Source organism: Peromyscus eremicus, chromosome 13, assembly GCF_949786415.1.
Source record: "Peromyscus eremicus chromosome 13, PerEre_H2_v1, whole genome shotgun sequence".
In the NCBI taxonomy this organism is placed as follows: Eukaryota; Metazoa; Chordata; class Mammalia; order Rodentia; family Cricetidae; genus Peromyscus; species Peromyscus eremicus.
In genome coordinates this window covers 3,566,237-3,589,832 of record NC_081429.1, presented here as the reverse complement: position 1 = coordinate 3,589,832, position 23,596 = coordinate 3,566,237, and the positions used below count along the sequence as shown (strand labels likewise).

The 23,596-nt window shown below is 47.4% G+C and overlaps 1 protein-coding gene and 1 non-coding gene across 2 annotated transcripts; one reads left to right on the top strand and one right to left on the bottom strand.

Moving 5' to 3' along the window:
• Positions 1-259: 259 nt before the first annotated feature.
• Positions 260-3,278, bottom strand: Neu2 (neuraminidase 2). Its single transcript, XM_059278549.1, has 2 exons — positions 3,071-3,278; positions 260-1,488 (listed from the first exon to the last, which is right to left on the bottom strand). The coding sequence occupies exons 1-2, from the start codon at positions 3,269-3,271 to the stop codon at positions 550-552; spliced, it is 1,140 nt and encodes a 379-aa protein (XP_059134532.1). The 5' UTR covers positions 3,272-3,278; the 3' UTR covers positions 260-549.
• Positions 3,279-21,054: 17,776 nt separating this feature from the next.
• Positions 21,055-21,161, top strand: LOC131923733 (U6 spliceosomal RNA). The gene has a single exon (XR_009382668.1). It is a non-coding gene; the product is annotated as a U6 spliceosomal RNA (small nuclear RNA).
• The last annotated feature ends 2,435 nt before the right edge of the window (positions 21,162-23,596 follow it).

Sequence of the window (23,596 nt, the reverse complement as noted above, 5' to 3'; positions counted from 1 at the left end):
AGGGATTAATACAATCACTTAGCAGGTTCAAAAAGCAGTGTTTTGACGCTGTCTACCCTAAGCATTGGCAAAGACAACACACACACACACACACACACACACACACACACACACACACACACCGATATTGAGGTCTTTGTTAATTCATATTTTTGGCTCAACATTTCCCCAGGGACGCTGTGAACATTTTTCCAGGAAGAAACAGGCTGAGTTAGATAATTTATTAAGACTCATCCAAAAAAACCAGGAGTGGGGAGACGGGCGAGCTAAGCTGGCACAGTGACAGTTGACATGCAGAGTGACAGAGTGAGTATGCTGTCCCGCCTTCCCTGTCGAGAGGCGGGAGAGAGCCGGCTCCTTTGGTTTCTGGGCTGGGAACAGAACCACCGAGGAGGCTGGGACAGCAAAGCCTGTGAAGAACCAAGAGGCCAAGCTCTCTGCACACTCACAAGGAAGGGGACCAAGAGCAAAAGTCTAGAGGAAGCTGGAAGGAAAGAGAGATGAGTATTTTGAGGCACACAGGAGCACTTTGGGCCATATGCAGCAAGATCACTGGGCACCAAAAACTCGTGGGAAAGCTTGCTTCAGGGTAAACATGAGGAAAATGATTTCTTCATAGTTATCTGATTCATACAGACACCCAAACTGTGGGGAGCCATCAGGGCCATGCCCCATGTTCTGCAAGTCCGAGTAGGCACAGGTGCCTGAGGCCAGCAGAGTGGGCTCTGACCAGGCCTTGGGGTCCAGTGGCTTCTGGTTGAGGTACACACCCAGGTTGGTCCTCTGTAAGGCGTTCGTAGGGTGGGTATACAGCAGCCACACATCTAAGGCATCTGCCCCTGAGGTGGGGTTGGGGAAGGCAATCACACTTCCTTGGCAGCCTTTGGGAGGCTCTACAAGTTTGCTCACTACCTGGTTGTCCTGGAAATCCAGGCCATCATTAGGACTTTGTGCCTGGACCCTAGCTCCCAGGGTGCTCCTAGCATTGAGATAGACCACCCTCTGAGCTCCAGTGCCAACCTCAGCCACCTGGCACTCCAGTGAGTTCTGGGACACAAAGTGGCCTAGCTCCCACGTGTGTCCGTGGTTGTGGCTGAGGAAGCAGAAGGCAGAGGGGGCAGGCGCGCGGACAGGGTGTAGTTTTCGGTAGGCGTAAGCAGGCACCAGCAGGCTCCCGGCTGTGTTTCGCAGCTGGAGACAGTGCCCAGGACCCACACCAAATGTGGCCCAGTCCTGGTGGGTGCTGCCAATGGCGGTATCTGTGAGGTCCTGGACGGGGCTCCAGGTCTTCCCATGGTCGGTACTGGTGATGTGACACAGCCGTGTGACATTAACCCTGGTCTGGAGCTGGTGGTGTTCTGATACATGCCCAGGGACGGCGATGAAGAAAAGGAAGAGGGTCCTCGTGTGCTTGTCATACAAGGGACATGGGTTCATGGAGCGGTGGCCCTCCAGCCGGGCTTGGGTCACCACCTCCTCAGCTTGCCACTGAATGTGAGGAGAGGGAAGAAAGAGAAATACAAACTTGAGATTGCCGTGACAATGAGGGGGTTACTCTGGGGGTCCATGGGGCAGCTGTACCTTAGAACCAAAGGCCGTGAAAGGACTACTTCACCTACCAGTTACCACCAGAGCAGTGGGAGCCAGGCCCCTCTCCCTCTCTCAAACCCCTCCTTCCTTCCTGAAGGCTCTGTTACTTGGATCTCCACCAACAGATATTTGCAGAACACCTGTGATGTGCCGGACCCCCAAGACACAAAGGTAACTCGGGGGCCGGCAGATGGTTCAGCAAGTTAAGGTACACGCCACCAAGCCTGATGACTTGAGTTCAGTCTCCAGCGCCAACACGATGGAACAAGAGAACTGACTCACTCAAGTGCACGCATAGACAAACAAGCAAGTAAATGTGATTTTAAAAAAATTGTAAGGCCGGGCAGTGATGGCGCACGTCTTTAATCCCAGCACTCGGGAGGCAGAGGCAGGCGGATCTCTGAGTTTGAGGCCAGCCTGGTCTACAGAGTGAGTTCCAGGACAGGCTCCAAAGCTACACAGAGAAACCCTGTTTTTAAAAAAACCAAAACAAACAAACAAATAAATAAATAAATAAAAATTGTAAGTAACTATGGTAGGAAGCATTCCTAACCCCATCCTTCCTCTTCCTGGCTGGTCCTGCCTTCTTAAAAGGCAGAGGCTTAGTATGGACCGTAACAGGCTGGTTGATGCAAGACAGAAAATGAGGGTCACCCTGCATCACCTACTTAACGAAAATCTACCAATGAACTCAGAGATACTGAAGACTCACACTGAGCTCCCCTGCTGCCAATGCCACATTGTGGATGCCACAGCCACACTTTCCATCCCTCTTCCACATCACTTGCCCAGTGCAGGACTCTAAGCACAGCCACTACGCCCAAAGACCCAGGGTCACTGTGTTGCCCAATCCCCCAAAGCTGAAGGAGAAGTGTCAATAGCTCCATTTCATGTTTTGAGAATGAGAGGCCTAAATAGGGCAGCCAAGTTGCCTAAAACCATCCCTTGGATACGGAATGGACCCAGGCCTCAAACTCAAGCCCATTTGCTTCAAGCGCCATGGTTGTGTATAACAATTAGGCACCATTCAAAAGAAACTTTGGTGCCATACCATGTAGTTGTGATAAGAGTAATGTTATGAGGGCACACACAATCATTCAATCCCCAGCTCCCAGATTAATTTCCCTCAAAGGGTACCACTCCTATTAAATGACAATGAACTGCTCCTTCCTTGGGCTTTCAAGGATGCTGGGAAACTCAGCCATGATGTCTCAGTGATGAAGCATGTGGTCCACCAACAAGACTTGTTCCTGGTGAACCCAAGGGAGATCTGGGTTGTGCACTAGAGCCCCTTGGCCATCCTGTCCCTGGATGGGCTTCCAGTTGCCTCCCAGGCTTCCTAGATCCCATCTACATCTTAGTCATCAAGGGATGGACTTGCGCCTGTGTTCTGTGAGATCTCCACCTGGTTCCACAGCACCCACATGGGCATGTGTTGAGACATCCCAGCCGAAGCCACTGCAGCTGGGTCCTGCCTTACCTGGACCTGATGGGTGGCTGCGTTGTAGCTTCCTCTTCGTAGGACGAGTAACTCTGCATGCTCATCCGTCTTGGTCAGACGCTTTTCCGCAAAGGCCAGCAGGGTCTTCTGCTTCGACAGGTAGAGCAGAGCAGGGATTCTGTAAGCATAGACTCCTGTCTGGAACAGCCTCTCCTTCTGCAGGACGGGGCAGGTCGCCATGGGCCTGAGATCTGGGCAGGAAGAGAAGATACATTGTCTGCTATCATATACCTGTGCTAAGAGCCAGAGTCATTCAATACAGGTGGCACCCATCTGACTGGCAAGCCAGTTCTTGCCTGGTGGCCTGTCCTCGAAAAGGTTCTGATTCCTTCCTCACATCCCAAGACCCCATTGCCAGTTGTGCGGTCACTGGCAGGACTCCATCTAGGAACAGAGAAGCGTGTTTTGTATTAGATTCCTGCCATAAGTCAACCGTTCCCCTCGCAACAGACTTGCGGCAACCTTTTGCTGCTAAGCAAAAACAGAGTAGAAGATCTTGCTGAGTGGCACTCTGCAGCTGTCCGGATGCCAGGGAATGACACACGGGAGCCTTTTATAACTCCAGAGCCCTAGAAAGCTGTTCCAGAGAAAAAGTAAATGCCTCCATTCCCCCGGCTCAGCTCCCACAGCTGCCTGCGGCTGATAAACCAGCGGCCCCCACTGTGTGGGTACCACCCTGAGGCAGGCAGGGGGTGGCTGTGGATCTGGAGAGATAGGCTCTACTTACTAATGGGGCTGGGTGGAGCCCTAGAGGTATAAGAAAATGAACAATAATAATGATAAGCATTTGCTGTAAAGAACTGGGAAGTCAGGGGATAACTTGGTGACTAAGGTTGACAACGAATTGACTGCTAACTTCTTAGCTGGAATGACCTGTTGCCAAGGTTATCCTCAACAAAGGCGGTATTTGATGACCTACCTACCCAGAACATAAGAACAGATGTTAAGATAAGATATAAAGTCAGGTGCTGGTGGCCCACAGCTTTGATCCCAGCACTCGGGAGGCAGAGGCAGGTGGATCTCTGTGAGTTCAAGGCCAGCCTGGTCTATAAAGTGATTTCCAGGACAACAAGGGCTACACAGAGAAACCCTGTCTCAAGCCAACCCCCCCCCAATGTCATAAAACATCAGAACCCCTTGTTCCAGCTTGGAGTGAGACCCTCAGAGTCTGTTGAGTCAACTCTGTGACTGAATCTTAGCACCTCGACTCTGTCATACTTACTGCATTCCCTCCCTGCTAAGGATAATTGTCGCAGGATATTTGAGCAAACTGTGTAAAGATGTGTTACTGTTTTACCTTGACTGCCTAAGGCACCTGATTGGTTTAATAAAGAGCTAAATGGCCCATAGCTAGGCAGGAGAGGTTAGGTGGGACTTCCGGGCAGAGAGAAGAACTTGGGATGAATCTATGCATGGAGAGGGATGCCAGTGAGACATGGAGGGAGTCAGACATACAGAATGGGAGGAAAGGTTAAAAGCCATGTGACAGAAGGTAGATTAATAGAAACAGGTTAATTTAAGTTATAAGAGATAATTGGGAACAAGCCTAAGCTAAAGGCCAAGCTTTCATAATTAATAATAATTTGGGGGCTGGAGGCCCAGAAGAAAATCCAACAAGAAAGCTTGCTGCAGTTAATGACTTCAGAAACCTCAGTCAAATCGCTGCTGAGGGAGCAACTAGCTTCCTATGACATCTTCCTCATGCTTTACCCTCTGGGGAGGGGAAATGAAAGAGCGGGTCCAGCGGACAGGAGACCGGGTGACCCTGAGTTTTTCTACCTTGTAGTATATTACTCATTTACAACTTGTTCTTAACCCTTTTTGAGAGGTGTAGTCTTACCAGCCTATTGTTCAAGTCACAATGAATTATTGGGACAATGCAGCAAAATGACATTTAGAAGGGCAGATGCTATCTAAGGAAAAATGTTCAGTGGGTGGAGACAAATCTTTGCTTTAAAATGGAGACTTAAAGCCAGCTTTGGTGGCTCATGCCTACACAAGAAGCTGAGACAGGAAGACTGTTTGGGATTCAAGTCCAGTCTGGGCTGGACTGAGACCGTTTTAAAAAACAGAAAACAAAAAACTAAACAAAACAAAATCTAGGCCTGCAAACTGTAATCTTCCTCCGTGGATATAACTGTCATAAAACTTAATAGGAAAGAGTTGAATACAATTAAAAAAAAATGAGGAGAAAGATGAAGTTTCAGTGTCTTAGAAACTGGATCAATTGCTGAAAAACTGGTCCTTAATGGAAATTCTTCAGTAGCCATATAATCAGATTTAAATGTTGATTTTAGGATGTTCCTGGGGCCAAACTTTCTCCATTTCAATGATCTGGGCTTCAGTATACAATGTGGGGGCTTAGCCAAGGACATCCATCCACAAAGAGCCTGAGACAGGAAAGGGAGTCAGAGGAGCCACCAGGAGGAGCCAGAAAAGAATCACACGCTAGTTCTTGGGGCTCAAAGAGGGGAATGTGACTTCAGAGCAACAGCAGGGATTGAGAACAAACCCCAGAGGAGGGACCAGTGGACTCAGCACAGTGATGTGACAAGAGCTCGTGGTTTAGAGAGAGAGAAGACGGCGTCTGGGAGAGGGATGGAGGCCTCTGGCCAGAACTAGCAACTGTGTCTCCTGGATGGTCCATCCTACAGAGAAGAACCACTTCCCATTTTCAAAAGGGATGCACAGTACACAATTCAGCTTCTCAAAGAGCCATACAATGATTTCAAAGGACCCTCCTAAGGCTGTGCAGACATTGCCACTGTCAGATTCCAGATGTTTTCGTTGCCCATCAACACATCCTGTAACTGTGAGCTCTACCCCAGCCCAAGCTCTAGGAAACCATCAATGTCCTCTCTATCTCTGGCTTTGCCTGTTGTATACATCTTATACAAGTAGTCACCCAGCACACGGTCTTTGTACCTTGCTTCTTTCTCTTGACATGTTGTTTCTAAGTTTCATTCATGTTACGGCAGACATCAGTACTTCGTTATTTATGTATTTATTTGTTTGCTGTTTTGAAAAAGTGTCTCTTATACGTGGCCAGGATGACTTCAAATTCCTGGTCCTCAAGCCTCCACTGCACAAGTACGAGAATTAGAGACATGTTCAACCACATCTGGTCTATGCAGTGCTGGACAGCGCTGGGGAGCACACACAAGGCCTCAGCATTCTGGGTGAACACTCTACTCCTGAGTCACCACTGAATCTTTTCCACATCAGCTTTACCACTGCCATCTTCTCCCTGGGTGTGAAGGGAGTCCCAGCCCCCCACACTGTAGCCAGCAACTGTCATTGTGCCTTTTCGATTCTGGGCATCCTAGAGGCTGTGCAGGGATAGTCCAGTGTAGTTTGGGTTGTATTCCATGGTAATGAATGATGTTGAACATCTTTGCATGGCCTTACTGGCCACCAGAGTTAGATTTTAGCCTAGAGGCAAGCAGAAGGTTTCTGGGAATGTTTTAGGCAGGTGATTGATCCAATCTAAGCAGTTCTAAGGAAGTTCCTTTCTCAGTTTCGAGGAGAGAGAAGAAGATGAGCCGCTGTAGTTCTCCATGTGGGGCTGGCTGGAAATCTGGATGAAACAGCCAGTAGTGACTGAAGCGGTGGTGGTGTCTCCTAGAGACTGAGGCAGCAAGAGCTACATATTCAAGAGTAGGTGCTGGTCAGTTTTTGTCAACTTGACACAGACTAGAGTCAACTGGCAAGAGGAAACCTCAGCGGAGGAAATGCCTCCATTATATTAGCCTGTGGGTGTGTCTGTGGGGCATTTTCTTGAACAGTGTTTGATGTGGGGGGCCCTGGCCCTTTATAGGTACCACTCCCGGGGAGGTGGCCTGAGCTGTATAACCAGGCTGGGCAAGACACAAAAGCAAGCCAGGAAGTAAGCAACGCTCCTCCAAGGCCTCTGCTTCTGCTCCTGCCCTGAGTGTCTCAGCTTCTCTCTGTGATGGAGTATGACAGGGATGTGTAAGCTGAACAAACTGTTGTCTTTGGTCCTAGTGTTTATCACAAAAACAGCAAGCAAACCAGGACAGGCCCGTCAGTGCTCCCATGGGAAGCTGGGTCCTGGCTTCCACAGGGTCCACGGCTGTACTCCAGATCCCTCCTTTAGTGTCTAACTTCTTAAGGACAACAACAGATACAGCCAATCCCGTCACAGGGGCATATGGTATTCTGGGAACCAGGGATGGACCAGAAATAAAATAGACCAGGAAACCTGTTCTGAAGAAGTGGATATTTGATCAGGGATGGAAAGGTCAGTATTATTGCCAGTATCTACATGGTGCTTGCCAGGGCTAGGCTCTAGCTGAGCATTTGACAGCGATTACTTCATCTAACCCACAGATCCCCTGCACTCTGCAAGCCCATGAAGCTCAGAGTGATGCCTTTCATAGAGAGATGCGGGAGCAGAGGCAACAGAGCAGTAGGTACCGGCTAATCCCAGTCCATCCAGAGGATACTAGTCTGTCTACGACGTTGATCCCTGTGCATTAGAGACAAGACTGAGCCCAGGAGTGGAGGAGATCAGAGAAAAGCACTTCAAGGTCAGAACAAGATGTCTTACCCACCCCTTCAGCCCAAACTCACACAGTCACTAACAACTTCCCAACCCCCACCCAGATGCTCCTTACAAAAGGCCTTGTGTTCTCTAAGTACCTGATATTTCTAGAAATCCTTGTGAATTGTATTTAGAAATTTTATTACTCACAAATATTTATTCATCATTTAATCCTCCTGCTACCCCCACATCAGTACCATGTGGCAGACATCAGTACCATGGCCACCAATTAATTAGCCAAGCTGAGTGCAAAGGCACTTCCAAGCTCCATCCTCTGCACTTGAGCCAGTGTCTAGGGCCCTCTGGGGCATCTTGGCACAGCTCTGCCTCCACAAAGTGGCACTTGCTTCCAGATGATGCAATGGGAAAAGAGCTAATGTCAAGAGTCAAAAGCGCAGATTCTGAGGCCAGGGAGAGATGACTCAGTCAATAAGTCACCTCAACAGCATGAGGACCTGAGTTCTAGCCTAGGAACTAGTGTAAAAAGCCAAGCCTGACACTGTATGCTTGTAACCCCTGGAAAGGCAGGGACAGGCAGATCCCTGGGACTCCGTGCCCAGCCAGTCTAGCTAAAGTATGAGTTTCCAGTAAAGTGAGAGACCCTGAGGAATGACACCCAAGGTTGACTTCTGGCCTCCACACTTAACCCACCCACATAGTGCCACTCCACCTTCCCCAAACTCCGGTTTGGGACCTTAGTACTCTTAAAAAGATTGTTCACTGTTGGAAAAGTTTCTCTCTCTTCATAGTAAGCAGCAGGCTAAGTGAGGCAGCCACAGAGGTCCCCTCCACAGGCAGTGAATGAGCCTGGATGGGACCCGGCAGAGGCTGGAGAATAGACAGGGGCCTCAGTATAAGCCAAGACTTATTACAGTGGACCAGCAATGAGAAAGATGACGCCATCACGTTCCAAGCAAGAAACTGCCAGTAGATCAGAAAGGACTGTATAACAGCAATTTCATCTGGGCCTCCCTAAGGCTACCCAAGGCTTACTGACCCTGCTCTGACCACCAAGCTCAGAGCGTCTTCCGTGAGGAAGCTCACTTCCCCCACATCTCCAGGCCAGCAGGCATCAGTGCTCTGTCACAGCTGTGAGGAAATTGAAAAGTGGGTCACAAAGGTGGTAGGTGGCTCCCCACAAGTACACAGCCTCGGGTGGTGGAGCATGTAGCTGTGAGCCTGGATCTGCCGGATTCCACAACCCACACACTCCAGAGACATTCAGTCAAGGGTCTCACTGCCTCCTCTTCCATTCCTGCAGGGGTACAGCCCGGCACATATCCTGCAAAGCCAGAGATCTCATTGCTGGTTCACTTGCTCTCTTCAAGAGATGCTTGATAATTTATAAACTGGCACCTTCTAAGTACTAGAAACATAAACAACCAGGCCCCAGCCCCACCCTCCAGGACCCCAAAGAACAGCCAAACGTCAGTAGTTATGGGGAAGGATGAAGGGGGTCTGTGTTGCTTTCCACAGAAAAGCCTTTGTTCCAAGGTAGTTTTTCTACTTAGTCTGAGTTAGTGAGTTTTCAGTTGTTCTGAAGTAGTCTAGATGGACACTGCCTATTGGCTCCAGCCCTGGAATGGTGCCTTTTCTCCAAGGAATAGCAGTTGTCTACCCTGGGCAAATGATGGCACCAGGAAAGCAGCCTTGTTCAGGGTCATCAGCCCAAAGTGTGGTCAGCCTCTCCCCCAAGTAAAACCATCTCCAGCCAGTTCAACAACTCCAACTCCACCTGCATAGAGTGTTTGGTGGGAATCCAGTCCTAAACTGATGGGGGCTTTGAATCACACAGAACTGACACACTGAGCACTCTCTTTAGAAGCTTAGAGCAACAGTCATTTAAGAGCAGAATCAGCTGGTCAGTGGCTGGTCGAGTCCCCTTCCCCAACCTGTCCCCATCCTACATGCCCTCAGGGTACCCAAGCACCCATGAAGGTGTGTGTTCCACCAGCATGGGCTCAGATACTATGTCACCAGCATGCTCTTTAAATTGCTCTCACTGGAAGCTTTCCCACGCACCTTGACATCACTTCCCACGACGCCCTGGCAGCAAGAACTCCTGTTTATGTCAACAGAGAGACATATTGGTCAATGTAAAGATAAGCCATACCTCCAGGAGCGTGTGCCACACAGGATCCAGGGAAGTCTGGGCTTGTAAGGACAGAGGCAGTGGGAATCTGGTTTCTAGAAGGTTGCCGTGGCTCCTGTAGTCACCCTGGCCTTGACTCCAGTCTCAGCCCTCGTCAGTTCATGCCTATATACACCTAAAGGAGTCCTCCTATTTGCCTCCCACTCATCTGACAAGGCACACTTCAGGGACAATGTCAGCATCTAGGCCCAGCCCTGGCATAATTAGGATGCGGTTTCTCATTAGTCTGGAAGAAGTCTGCCAGCTACCAACCCAGTCACTCCTGAATCAGATGACCTGGGGCAGTGTGAGTCAAGTTGTTTCTTCAAATGGATGCATTGAGCAACTCGTGCTCAGTGGGAGCAGACTTCCTGGGATTTAGAAAAATGTCATGTTTCCTCGGGAGGAACAGGTTGGAGCCACATACAGCTTGGCTGCCATTTTGGCTCAGCTGTCGATAGCCAAATGACCCCTTAGACCCTCAGGTTCTCAGAAAATAAAGATGAAAAACTCCATGTGGATCTTGAGCAGCATGAAAGCGCTCAGAGTCAGAATGGAGTCCCCTTTGTGAAACCCTGACAATCACACTGCATCAGCCAGAAGGCTCTGAAACAGGGAACTCATGCATTTTCTTGGTCTGCTTCTTTATCGCTGTGATACATACTAAGACTAAAAACAACTGTGGTTTATTCCATCACTGAGGGAAGTCAGGGCAGAAACTCAAGGCAGGAACCTGGAGGCAGGAACTGAAGCAGAGGCTGGAGGATCGCTGACTGTTGTTCCTTGTGGTTTATTCACTTTGCCTTCTTATACTTCCTAGGACCATCTGCCTAGGGATTGTACCACAGTGGGCAGGACCATCCCACATTAATCAAGAAAATGCCCCAGAGGCTTACCCACAGGCCAATCTGATGGGAGCATTTTCTTAATTGAAGTTCTTCTTAGGTGACTCTAGCTTGTGTCAAGTTGACAAAGAAATAAAATTAAAAACCCTGTCAGGGCACGAATATCTGATAGCAGTTAGAAACGACTCTTTCAGAGCACAAGGCCAGCTCAAGCTCACACAGAAATTACCGCGAGAACAAGTATCCCATCCAACCCCAGATGGAGACCACCTTTCTTACTAATCCTTTTAGCCAAGAATTACTTCAAAATAACTTACAGAATCCTCATTTTGTCTTTAAAAGTTCCGCTATTTTTCTTTCCCTTCAAACACACCCACACATGTTCTCATGGCCATGTCAATTTCCAAATAGATCTCACCCCCACCCCACCCCCTCTCTTGTTCAGCAGCTACTTACAGAGAGCAAAGATCTTCCGCGCCTTGCTTGTTCTAATCTGAGGTACTTCCTGACACACCATTGGTGCCTCCATTCACTGATGAACAGATGGCTGTTATCCATGAGGGCTGGACCAGATAATCCATCTCTGACCTTTAACCTAGCATTTGGCAGGTTATAGGCTCAGTAGATACCAGCCACTGGTGACAAACTCTTATCTTCTGGGCCCACAATGTCCAAGGCTCCATGGCCTGTCCCAGAGGGATGAGTCACTTGGGGCACACAGCTAAAAGCATGTACCACCTTGTTCCAGTCTTCTGCAGGACGTGGATGGGCTGAACACGGGACTCATCAAAAGGCAACTAAAGTCAAGTTTGTTCCAAATCATATTTCCTTTTGTCTTAGTCTTGCCAAAAGAGGGAGAAAGGATTCCCTCTTTTATTCCCTTTCTTATGCTGGACAAAGTTCTTTCATGATATCTTCCCATTGGCTACTCAGGTCTAGAATGTTGCCTAACTCAGAGCTAAGCACACACACTCAGTTCTTTATTTCCTGGGAGGTTTGCCTCACCTGCCCACCTCCCTGGTCACAATGGCCCTCTTCTATGGCCTCTTCTGGGTCCTCATGCTCTGGTCTTGGCCTCTCTCTCACCGGTTCTGAAAGACAGTCAAGTCAATGTGGACTTGGGATTGCTCCATGGAAATTCCATTGTCCCCGTCAGTGTTCTACTGCTGTGAAGAGACATCATGACCAAGGCAACTCTTATAAAAGAAAGCATTTAACTGGAGACTCACTTAGAGTTCCAGAGGTTTAGTCCATCACCATCATGGTGGAGAGCATGGCACTGAAGAAGTAGCTGAAAGATCTACATCCAGATCCACAGGCATCAGGGAAAGAGAGAGTCCTGGGGCCTGGCTTGAGCTTTTGAAACCCCAACGCCCACCCTCATGATACACTTCCTCCAACAAGGCCACATCTCCTAATCCCTCTCAAGTAGTGCCACTCCCTGATCACCTAGTATTCAAATCTGTGAGCCTATGGGGGCCATTCCCATTCAAACTACTACATCCACTCAAAGGGGCCCACACGAAGGGGCCTCAATAAACGTCCTTCTTAGATTCACATGCACAGGCCCGGTCATGTTCTTGAAGTGCTTGGACCCCTTATTTTCCCACCAGCTAACTGGTGGGTTCCTAAGGAGTTGTTTCAGGGTTCATTAAGTATGAGAGACTAAGGAAATGGCCCATCATGGTGACTCACATCTGTAATCTTAGCACTTGGGAGGCTTAGGCAAGAGTGGCCTCACAAGAGGCCAGCCTGGGTTACCTGATGAGTTCTGGGTCAGTTCTGGGTTACACAGAGAGACTCTGCCTCAGCAAAGACACAGAAAAGAAAGAAAAAATGGTTAAAGTTCTGTTTAAATGTCATAAAATGCAAGAGGAAACAGGATACAGGATGACAAATAGGGACCCGCTTTAGTAAGTTTACTAAATGCTCAAAACCCTGTTAAAAAAAAAATAAAACCAAACAAAATACGTATTGATGCATTCCCCAAACTTAGCATGGTGCCACAAATGAAACAACATAAATATCTTTTGTATGTAGAATTATTTTTTTTTATTTTGACATGCATTTACTTCTTTGTTTTTCAAGACAGAGTCTCCCATGTAGCTCAGGCTGGCCTGGAGCTTGCTATCTGTCCCAGACTGGCCTCAAACTCCCAATTCTGCATTAGCTTTCTAAGCCCTGAGATGATAGGCACGCACTGCCACACCCAGGTTTATAATAAGTAAATAGACACCACTGGGGATCAGTTTTAACTAATGTTATTACAGATGATGTTTATTTACTTTCTCGTACTCCTCCACGTACACACCAATTTCATTGTTAGTTTATGTAACAGAAGAAGAAAGGCATGCAGAGAGACAACAAGAATAATAGAGGAAAGAAACGGGTTGGCAGAAGAGACTGGAGACCTTGTCCTGTCTGAGCCACATGTAACAACCACAGCCCGGCGAACAATGCCTAAGGTGTGCGAAAATGGTGTGTGCTGCATAAATACCCGCAAAGGGGCTCAGGGCTCTTGACCCCACTCGCTGGCTCACTCCCATTCTCAGAAACTTCTTTCTCTTTCCTAATAAACTATTTTTGTTACCTACCACGCATCCTTGGTGCAGTTCCTTGTCCTGGGACATGAGAACCTGGAACCTTCAGTGGGCACCCTCCCAACATTCTTCTGTCCCTTCGGCAGCCGGCACAGCCAGGGAGTGGGTCCCTTCCCAGCTGCCCCAGGCAGAATGGCTGGAATGACGGACTCAGACAGATGAATCTCTAAGCTTGGGCATTGGCAGCATAAATGCTGACTATGTTTCTGTTTCTTTCTTCTGGGCACCCTTTCACTTTCCGGGGGCAAGCTCCGTGAGAGATGGCTAGTGTGGGACGCCTCTCCTTTTTCCCTCCTGTCCCTCCTTCTCCCCCAGCATCTGCTGCCAGGAGTGGGTGCTCCTAAAACATCTCCTGCCCTAGGGACCTCACCTAAGCTTCTTCAGAGGCAAACCAGCTTATGCATGAGCTGAAAGCTGTCAAGCCTTCAGAACTTTAGGCTGAAGGGCACCTGCCTGGGGCTGAGGGTGGTCCACCTTGAAGTTGTGGTAGGACCTATAGCAACCCAGTGCTAAGTCTGGGAGACTGCTGTGCTGAACACCACAGCAGAAACAGAGGCCCATGCTCACACAAACATCTAACTGACCACAGGTGGAGACCAGCAGAGGTAGTGGTGTCCACATGGCTTCTGGGGGTCCACATGCACTACACCCCAGATTTTCCTGCTCTACTGGCATTCCCTCCTACAATCCTGTCTTCCTTTCTTCCATAATTTCTTACTTCCTTTCACCTTCCCAGCTGCCCCAGGCAGGATGGCTGGAATGACGGACTCAGACAGGTGCAGCTCTAAGCTTGGGCATTGGCAGCATAAATGCTGACTTTGTTGTCCACAGGGTCCTATTGCCCACCAGCTTTGCAGGCCGCCAGGGCCAAGCCATTTCCTAATTTACTATCCTCCCACTCTCTATAGCTGTGATAGATTCACCTTGGCTCCGTCACACCTTAACTCCTCTCAAGTCCTCTCTGTTCATTTACTGTGGACAGTCCTGCCCCTGGGAGCACAGAGATAATTCCCCAGGTAAAAAGACAGTCCCTTTGAGTGTGTAATCCAAATGGGGGAGGGAGGACCCACTTGTTCTCACTTTTAACCTGAACAGGGATTTAAAGCAAAAGAAACCAAAGCCAGCTAGTCACATAAGCCAGCTCCTTCACTGAGCCTGGCTGCACAATAGCTTGAGACTATTTTTAGAGCTCTTAAGGAGACAGGCCTTATTCCATGAAGGTAAGAGAAATAACCTCTGGCATGCGTATCGCAGGGACTTGGTCCTGGGAGAAGGACAACATAGGCACTTGATTTAAACCCCAGACAAGGTAGCTACAGAAGAGCAGGACAGTCAAAGCAGTCCTTCCAATTCTCCTGGAACTTGGCCTGTGACTCAGAGGTAGGCTGGGAAGCAGAGCTTCTTGAGGAGCAGGGCAGAGGAGAGAGATGCTTCTCTCCACTCTCAAGCTCCTGGTGCTTCTTTCCCCACGTAGTGTCGTCACTTGATCTACATGCTACAGGGCAGTCTCAAGAACTGGAATAGGAGTTCTTTTCAATAACTGAAAATCTTAAAGAGATGGCCAAAGCAGGGACCCATAAGTGTGCTGAGAGTGTGACAGCTGAGTACTTAGCCCTAAATGGGACATCCATGTCATGCTCTCCGGGGTCCAGGGAACACTGTGGAGAGGAGGCAGAAGGACTGTAGGAACCAAAGGATGAGGAAGGGAGGAACAGATAGAAGGAAAGGAAAGGGGAGGAGGCTCCAGGAGAGGAGAGGGACTATTTGGGAGAAAGTAGAGAGGGGTAAGAGAAGTGCTCACACGCATATCTGTGTGTGTGTGTGTGTGTGTGTGTGTGTGTGTGTAAAATCATAGTGCATTATATACAAATATGATATTGTAAGTGTTTTAAAATTAAATTAGGGCCTAGAGATGGCTCAGTACTTGGGATTCGGTTCCCAGCCCCCACACGGAGCTGCTTACAGTTGCCTGTAACTCTAACTCCAGAGACCCAGTGTCACCTCTGGGCTCCAAGGGCACCGCATTCGTGTGCACAAGCCCACACACAAACCTTTTATTTTTAATCCTGTAAAAATCTGTGTCTTCTAGAGTGCATGACAATTTCAATCTAAACTCTTTATGATGAAGGGATTTGGCCAACTTCTGCCACAGGGAATCTAAAGCCTCCTTGTCTCCAACCAACACATAAAGCAGGAAGAGAAGCTTGTGGTCCCTTCTGGACACAGATTCTGTCTCTTATCGGCATTGAAGACAAGACAGGAGATTGACTGACCACTACCCTTCTGCTCCCTCAAAAGCTTTCTGGGACCACAGTTCTCAGCAGGGAGTCCTGGCAGCAGGGTAGGGGTGGGGGAGAGAGCACCATCAAGATTAACACAAAGAAACCAGTTGGCAGAAAGTCTGGAGACCCTTCCCTCCCGGAGCCCCTGATCACACACAGAGCATGTGCAGATGAGCACCCAACATACAAAAGTGAGAGATGAAGGGTACCACAGAAATGACCTTCCGGAGGTCCTGAGACTCCTTGCCAAGCGAGCGCATCGGAGCTCTGTCTCAGCACCTGAGCCCATCCCCAATCTCAGGAGTGTCGTTCTCTTTCTTAACAAACTGTCTCCAGTTCTGTTACTTTACTGTGTTCCCTAGGTACAGTTCTGCATCCTGGAACACAAGGACCTGAGAACGTCAGCGTACCCTCCCAACCCTGACCCGCGCCTTTAACAACAGCGGTAAGTGATTTAACGAAAGTATTGAAATGTGAGTTAAGAAGCTGGGAGACGGCTCAGCGCAGACAGCGAGCGCAAGGACCAGAGTTGGATCCCCAGGGCTCACAGAGAAATCCATGCATACTGGCATGCACACTTGCAATCTCAACACTTGAGAGGCAGAGACAGGAGGAGTGCTCCAAGACAATGAGAGACCCCCATCTTAAAATAAGGCTGACAGTAATATGGTGAGTCACCCCTTTAAATATGGTGGCTCACCCCTTTAATTCCAGAACTCAGGAGACAGAGGCCACAGGTTTTCTGTGAGTTCAAGCCCAGCCTGGTCTACATGGCAAGTACAGGATAGTCAGGACTACATAAATATGTAGAGAAACTTTGTCTCAAAAAACCAATAATAATAATAATAATAATAATAATAATAATAATAGTAAATTAAAAAGAAAAAGGAAGGTGGGTAGCATGTAAGACACAATATGGGAAGATGTCCTCTGACCTCCATATACACATGCACACAGGGACATGGGAACACATTTTAAGAATTAAAGCATGGCTTAAGGGTGCTTGTTGATTCTGAGCTGGCTGGATCACCAAGTGGAAAACTAACAAACTTATGTGGGTGTGCTTGGTTCCACTGCAAATTTAACTTATATTTAGGTCCAAAGGAGCAACAGATGAAGTGTTTAAGAACATTCACTGGGTGATTCTCCTTTGAGAGGCACATGTCCACGTTCTACGGTGTGGGCGCGTCTTACTTTCTTCCTCAATGCCTTCTTTCTTAACCTCCGTGCTTCAAATCGATATAAAAAATCTCTTAACATAAGCTCCAAATTCACTTCAACAGACACATTCAGCGTAGCCAGCCCCACACTCACTGGGAAGGAAAAGGCAGGAATGTCACAGCTGAGGTCTCAAGAGCTGCCTGTTAATTACGTGGGAGGAACCGAGCTAGCGAAGGCGGGCAGATGGCCAAGGTTCCCTGAGGAAGAAATGAGAGGACAAGTGGGGTCAGGAGGACCTCTTGAGGCGGCCCAGAGAAGAAAAGGAAAATGTCTCGACATCTCAGCAGAGATCTCTCTGGGAGGGAGGGAGTATAACAAGCTTTATGGTAACAGGACAGTGCCTGGTTCGCTGAGGTCACGACTGATGGGATCTGTCTGTCCTTTGAAGGCATTTAGGATTTTTCCCTTTATCTCTGGTATCCTGCAGGTGCATTCTGGGTTGAATGTGATTCAGTTGTGAATTCCACTGAACTGGTCCAGGACTCAGCAGGCTTTCAAACTCGGGACTCTTTCTTCGACTCTGAAGACTCCTCACTCACTGTGTCTTTGAACATCCCTCCCCACTTCCAGTGTTCTCCCTCACAACGGCCTGGTAAACGGCTCCTGCATTTTCATGATTTATTCCGTGGCTGGTTTTGAACCTTTTCCACAGTTTCTGTCTCTTTACCTCCTGGTGCTTCACTCAAGACTTTTCCCAAATCACTAAATAAAAAATTGTGTCTAAAATTAAAAAAAAAATAAAGTTGTGTCTAGCTCAAATTTCTCTTTAAGACAGGGTCTCAGTGCATAGCCATGGGAGGTCTGGAGCTTGCTATATAGACCAGGCTGTCCTGGAACCCACAGAGATCTGCTTGCCTTGGCCTCTTGAGTGCTGGGATTGAAGGTGTGCACCATCATATCCAACTAGTTAGGATTTTCTTTAATATTTTTAAAGAATTCTTAAAATAATTCTTTGTTCTCTGAATCTGCTTTTTTAAATAATGAAAATTTCAAAAAAAGAGTTTAATTGTCCAAGAGATTAGGCTCCCACAAGAGCAAGCTATGCAAGGTAACTCCCTTGAAACAAACACAGCCAAGGCTTTCTCGGTTCTCACCCCTTTTTGGCCATTGGGTACTTTTGCTTCGACATTAATTCTCTAATCTTGTAAAAATCTGTGTTCTCTAGGATGTAGGGCAATTTCAAACCAAACTGAGGATGCAGTGATTCCAGCCAACGCCTACCACAGGGAATCCAAAGCCTTGTCTCTGGCCAAAAGATAGAGTAGGGGGTGTCCTATGGTCCCTCCTCAGTGGGAACTCTGACCTTTGTCAGCATGAAAAACATACAGAAGACCATCACCCTTCTCTTCCCCAGAGTGGTGTCTGGAGCCCACAGAAATTTCCCATTCTTGTTTTATAGGCTTCCCTCCTTTATTTCTTTAAATATTTTGTACTTAGTTTTTTAATTTTATGTGTGGAAGTGTTCACTCGCATGTATATATGTTTACCATGTACATCCCTGATCCTTGTAGAGGGCAAAAGGAGACATCAGATCCTCTGGAAATGGAGTTACAGGTAAGTATGAGCTGCAGTGTGACTATTGGGAATCGAACCCAGATTCTCTGGAAGAACAACCAGTGCTCTTAACGGCTGAGCCATCATTTCAGCCATGTGCTTATTTTTTTTTAAGTTTTGTAGGCATGGATTTGTTTAATTCTAATAGCAACCCTATGACACAGATACCGTTTGTCATGTCTGTTTCACAAAAGAGAAAACAAGGCAATTAGACAAACATCACACCATCTACAGAAATCTGTAGAATTGGACTTAAAAGTAAAAAACAGAGGAGTTCGGAACGTCATGGACTGAACTGAGCAACCCAACAATTCCTAAGCTGGTATCCTGTGACCCAACTGCAATACCTCAGAGTGTGACTGTTTTGGGAGATAGGTCTGTGACGAGGAAAGATGAAATGAGGTGTGTGCTGGGATCTGGCCGATGCCTTGTAAGCAGGGATATTACACAACAGAGTTGGGCACACACAGAAGAAAAACCACAGGAAGACAGAGAATCCGGGCATCAGCAAGCCGAGAACCAAGCCTACCGCCACTTCAATTCCAGACTTCAGAGAGACCTGCCTCCGACACAACCAAGCCCACTGGACCCTCGATCTTGGACTTTGAGCCTCTACGACTACACAGTAAATTTCTGTCGTTTAAGGTCTCTAACCTGTGCTGCTTTGTTACATTAACCCCAGCAGAACACCTACATCTACACACACACACACACACACACACACACACACACACACACACACACACACACAGGGCCGGTTTTAATCTCCTCCTCCTCCAGTCAGCTCACATATTTATGGATGCCTAGCTTGCTCAGTTATTATTATTTGACAGAGAGAGAGAGAGAGAGAGAGAGAGAGAGAGAGAGAGAGAGAGAGAGAGAGAGAGAATATTTAATTTCCACACTTTGGAATCACAGTTGGGGTAGAAAGTTCACACAGTTGCTTTTAGAATCTGTGTTTTCCATTTTTTCTGTTGCTTCTATTTCCCTGTTTATCCCCCTTCGCATTTCTTTGGGAGTCTCCCCTTCGTGTTAGGCTGCCTCGCATGCTCTCATGTGCCAGCTCATCCTCACAGGGAACCCTCATTCAGATGTGGTGAATCCTTCTTACTGGTGTTCCGGGTTATAGAGGCTTCCCTCCCCCGTAACTGCCTCTTCCCATATTTAAGGATTCAGAGACCCTCAAATATCTTTCTCGGTTTCCATGTTGGGATTTCAGATTATCATGAGTTAGACCTCATATGTGGCTCCAGCATATGCTTCTGTTTCCCACAGGCAATTCTAATTTCTCTCTACAGCCTGGGACATTTTTCAGCTTCCACACTGTAAGTCCTTTTCAAGTTTCTGGTTGCATCGCATGGTTCAGATTCTTGTGTTCCGGTATGCACAAATAAAAGGAAGGGGTGAAACACTTTGCATGCAATCATGAAGACCCAAATTCAGACCTCCAGAACCCACGTCAACCTGGACCTGCAAACAGGGTCTGAATCTCAACATTCCTGCGGTGGGATGAGAGGCAGAGACTGGGGAATCTCTGGGAGTTCCAGGGCCAGCGAGCCTGGCGTATGCAGTGATGACCAGCAAGAGACCCTGTCTCAAATACTGTGGAAGATGAGGATGACACTCAAGGTTGTCCTCTGACCTCCACACACATGCCATGGCACATGCATGCCCACACTCACACATGAACATGCTCTCACACATATATACAGACATCAGGCATAATGTGTAGATTTGAAAGAAAGAAAGAGAGGAAAGGAAGAAGGAGAAGAGGGAGAGGAAGGAAGGGAGGAAGGCAGGAGAGAGGGAGGGAGGAGGGAGGGAGAAAGGGAGGGAGGGGGCTAGAAAGGGGGTTCATTGGTTAAGAGTACTTATTGTTCTTATGGAGGACCTGGGTTCAGTTCTCAGCATCTGCATCAGGCAGCTCAGAGCCACCTGTACCTACAGCTCCAGGGAATCTGACACCCTCTTCTGGTCTCCAAAGACACACACACACACACACACACACACACACACACACATACACACACACACACACACACACTAAATAAAACAAACGCCATAGAGATTATACATAATAGTTTATTGGGATAACAACAGAATTAGCTGTTTGTTTGTGGCACTTGGAGGCTGACCTTGCTTTTGAACAGAAATGTGTGTTTTTTTACAGAAATACATGCCCATCATTTCTGTGTGTTCAGGAAAATGTATGTGACCTTGGTAAACTATTAACCGCCGTATATCTGGCTTCCTCATCATAAGACAATGGAGATAATTAGATAAATTAATTCTCACACTTACACCTGCTTGCATATACGCACACGTGTACATTACACGCTAAGACTACATGTGAGGGAGGAATGCAGTCTTTTTTCTTTCTGAGTCTGGGTCACTTCACTGAGTATTACACTCTCTGAGTCCATACACTTTTGTTTGTTTGTTTTTGCTTTTTTTTAGAATTCACCACCCATCTGAATCATTTCCGGGTTTTAATTCTCCTTGACATGAATGTGTCGTTTTAATTTCAATTTTGGTAACTTACCATACACTCAAGTTAAAGGCCTTCCTTTTATAATCTAAAAACGAATACTTTTTACACACTTCTAAAAATGGGAGAGAAAACCTAAGTCAGCTAGAAGAAGGAGCAGAGGAGTGGCATTTGGAATGGAACGCTGATGTGTGGTAGGTGTGTCAGCTCAGAGCCCTCCTGTGAGCTCTTTTCTTTAATGGTTCAGGCAGCCAAGCATCCCTTAAGAAGTCTATTGGGTGCTTGCTTCGGCAGCACATATACTAAAATTGGAACGATACAGAGAAGATTAGCATGGCCCCTGCACAAGGATGACACGCAAATTCGTGAAGCGTTCCATATTTTAAATAAAAAAATTTAAAAAAAAGAAGTCTATTGGTAGACTATTGGTAGACCTTTGGAAGGAGCCTTTCTCTGTCCCACCAGGCAGCTCCCACATAATGACACGGAGGCTTGTCATTAATTATGAAAGCTTGGCCTTACCCTAGGATTGTTCCTAACTAGTTATTATAACTTAACCCATTTCTATTGTTCCACATTCTGTCACACACCACCTGTCCTGCTTCAGTCTCCTGGTGTCTTCTCTGATGCACACATGCCTAGATTCATCTCCAAATTCCTCTCTGTCTGCCCGGAAGTCTCGCCTATGCCTCTTGCCTAGCTATCAGCTGTTCGGCTCTTTATTAAACCAATCACAGCAATATATCTTCACACAGTGTGCAAATATCCCATTTTTATTCATATGCAAATAACATCCCATTTTTATGAATGTATTATGTTTTCATTATCCATCCATCTGTCGGCATCTGCCTAGGTTAGCCCCATTTCCTTGCTATAAAACAGCAATAAACGCAGATCTACAAATGTCTCTGAAATAGGATATGGAGTTTTGGAGAATATGCCCAAGAGTGGACTAGCTGGGTCAGAGTTATTAATTTCTTGTTTGTTTGTTTGATGTGTATATGTTGATATATTAGTGGATAAAAATACATTTGATAGTGAAAGTGCAAAGCCCTAAAAAAGTTCACCAATGTATATAGAGAGAGTTTGGGGCTGGGCAAGTGTTTGAGTGACTGCCTTAATCTAGCTGTGTGTGTAATATTTGATTTGATTTATTAATTAGAATATAGATGTTTTACTTTTTAAAAGAAGGAATGAATGGATGAGAGATTACTTCCATCTAGCTTTCAGTGGCAAAACCAAAACCAATATTTTGTGGCAATCAGATGTCACACTAGGCAGATGCCTAAGATTCAATGATGCCCATTTCCTGCATCCATGTCCTACTGTGATATGTGGGCTGTACCTAATGGCTGCTTTCTGACAAGCAGAACATGGCAAAGTGATGGGATGCCACTGAATGTCATTTTCATGAACACATTACAAAAGTCTGCAGGGCTGGTAAAGTGCTTGGCATGCACACATGAGGAGTGGCGTTTTTTCCCAGGCCGTAAAAGCTCGGTGGGCTCGGCAGTTCCCAGCACTCGGGAGACAGACATGTGATCCCCGGGGTAAGCTAAATGAAAGTGGCTAATTCCAGGTCCAATGACAGACCCTGCCTCAATACACACACACACACACACACACACACACACACACACACACACACACACACACACACACGCATACAGAGAGACAGAGGGATGGGAGGGGAGAGAAAGGGAGGGAAAGAGGGAGGAAGGGAGGGAGGGAGAGAGAGAGGGGCTGTGACTGTCATCTCCTGGAATCTTCTGCACTCTCAATGAAGCAAGCTGCCATGGCAGAGAGGCAAACAAACAAAACAGAGCAGGCGCCCAGCCATGTCCAGCAGGAAACTGGACCCTCTGTCTAGCAACCCCAAGGAGGAACGCAGATCTGTCAACAACCCCGTGAGGCCTGGAAGAGGAGTCTTTCCCATGCAGCCTTGAAAAGAGCCCTGGCCCTCCGCCACCTTGACTCCAGCCAGTGAGAAACCCAGCACCGAGATTGCAGCCAAGTCCTGCCCAGATTCCTGACCCACAGAAGCCCAGATAACAAGTGTGCTCTGCTTCTTGGCAGTCCAGGTTGGGTTAATTTGTTACCAGTGGTAGGTCACAAAGACAATAGCTCATATGAGGCTTAGATCAATCCGGGCAGTGTGGCTGTTAACATTGATGAATGAAGGCAATGGGTTAAGAGCCAAGGTTTTGGTTCCAGCTGGTCTGGGTTTAAATACTGAAGCAGCTTACTAGCTGTGTAGCCTTGGGCAAGTGATCCATGTCTATAAGCGTATGTGTCTTTAAAATGGACCTAATTCTCAACTTGTGGTGAGAGCTCAGGGCTACACAGAAAGGTTATGCATTACGCTTAGTTCAGTGCGTGCTGTGCGGTAAACCCCAGGAAGAAGGAAGCTGTCACTAATAATAATTCACTGTAATAGTAATAATTGATTAAGACCCCTCAAAGAGGAGCTGGTGTCTCCTGCCTGGAAGCTGTCAACCTGAGCCCCAATGGCCATGTAAAGGAGTGATTAGAAGGGCTGGCTTATGGCCGGGCGGTGGTGGCGCACGCCTTTAATCCCAGCACTCGGGAGGCAGAGCCAGGCGGATCTCTGTGAGTTCGAGGCCAGCCTGGGCTACCAAGTGAGTTCCAGGAAAGGCGCAAAGCTACACAGAGAAACCCTGTCTCGAAAAACCAAAAAAAAAAAAAAAAAAAAAAAAAAAAAAAAAGAAGGGCTGGCTTAGTTGGCAAAGTACTTGTCATATATGCACGAGGACTTGAGTTCAGATCTATGACCCCCCACATAAAAAGCCGGGCATTTTT